The sequence below is a fragment of the Apis dorsata genome, unplaced genomic scaffold (genome assembly GCF_000469605.1).
Source record: "Apis dorsata unplaced genomic scaffold, Apis dorsata 1.3 scaffold_207, whole genome shotgun sequence".
Classification (NCBI taxonomy): domain Eukaryota; kingdom Metazoa; phylum Arthropoda; class Insecta; order Hymenoptera; family Apidae; genus Apis; species Apis dorsata.
This window is the reverse complement of record NW_006263491.1, coordinates 629,121-630,499: the sequence shown is the minus strand read 5'-3', so window position 1 is coordinate 630,499 and position 1,379 is coordinate 629,121. Positions and strand designations below refer to the sequence as shown.

Below are 1,379 nucleotides of genomic sequence, written 5' to 3'. Positions count from 1 at the left end.
TATAAAAATAATTAGAAATATAGAAAAAAAATATTTTTAAAAAAAATTTAGGATAAACAAAACTTTCAACGAACGTTATAAATTGTATTAATTGATTAATTAATAATGATTTAACTTACTTAGACAAAATTTCGCCATTTTTTTAAATTTTTTATATTAATTTTCAATATTCATATACAATAATAATAAATTAAAAAATCAAAATATATTTTAATATATCACGTGTAACTATTAACTAAAAGATAGGTTAGGAAAGAATCAGGCTGGTAAACATAAGAGTATACAGTATGTATTAAATACTTGCATGCACTGCATGCAAACATTCATTTGTATTTGATTCGTTTTTTGAAAATTACAAATTTTTATGTTAATTTTAATTTATATGTATATAATTATTTTTTAATATTGCTAATTTATTAAGAACTCATAAATAAATTTATAAAATTCGTAAAATTTATATTTGATTTTAAGAAAAATAAATAAAAAAAATTCAAAAATTAGAATGACAATTGATAATAATTTGATCACATAAAATTCATAAAATTATGTGTCAAGTTATTTGTGCTGCGTCGTTGACAATAAAACGAGAAATTTAAGTAGTTATGTGAGAAACCGAAAATTGTTGAAAGACAGTGAAAGGTGTATTTGTATGCATATGAGAATTCTCACACTTTCATTCTGCTTCGCAAAAACTAGTTGTTCGGCATCATAGAGAAGAGATCGTGGCGGTAAAGTCGGAATGGAAATTCTCATAAATTATTTCGTGCAGTGAAATCGTTGTTTCATAGAATTTTCATTGAACAAGTGATACAATTTCTCTATTCTTATTTTCATGGTAATATCGTTCTCTCATAATAATAATATTATTCTTGTGTGAAATTAAATAAAATGTTATATTCACGCGATAAATAAGAAATGTTTCTAAGAATTCTTTTTTTAAAAGATAATAGAAAATACTTTTTTTTTCAAAGAACTTAAAATAAAGTTTTCCTATTGTTTGCTAAAGAATAGAAAGATTCGTGTCTTTGATTCTATACGATGAATCTTTTCTGCTTAATATTCATTCCACACCTTGCGTGTTTTGTTCGAATTTAAGTATAGAAGAGGAGAATAAAAAATTCCGCGTTTAGGATGCGCACATTCGAAAGACGCGTGCCGTCTTTACATTCGATTCATTAGTAGAAAGGTAGTGGGGGTAACGTCGGCTATCGCCGATAGACGGCGTGCGGCGGAGCAGTTCATTTCTGTAATGGCCGCCGTCTGGCGTTGTCGGTGAATCGGTCTCTTTCAGAATCTCGCGAAGAAAAATTTGCACAACATTATCGTTCACGAAAATCCAGTGTACAGCAATCCACGTAATAAGAGGTGTGGTGTTCGCT

General features: G+C 27.8%; 1 protein-coding gene across 1 annotated transcript in view; it reads right to left on the bottom strand.

Moving 5' to 3' along the window:
* The window catches only part of LOC102675767 (guanine nucleotide-binding protein-like 3 homolog), a 2,940-nt gene extending 2,667 nt beyond the window's left edge, over positions 1-273 (bottom strand). Inside the window, exon 1 of the mRNA XM_006615000.2 lies at positions 120-273. Within this exon, the coding sequence (XP_006615063.1) occupies positions 120-138 (19 nt within the window). The 5' untranslated portion in view covers positions 139-273. The remainder of the gene's footprint in view (positions 1-119) is intronic.
* Between the last annotated feature and the right edge of the window lie 1,106 nt (positions 274-1,379).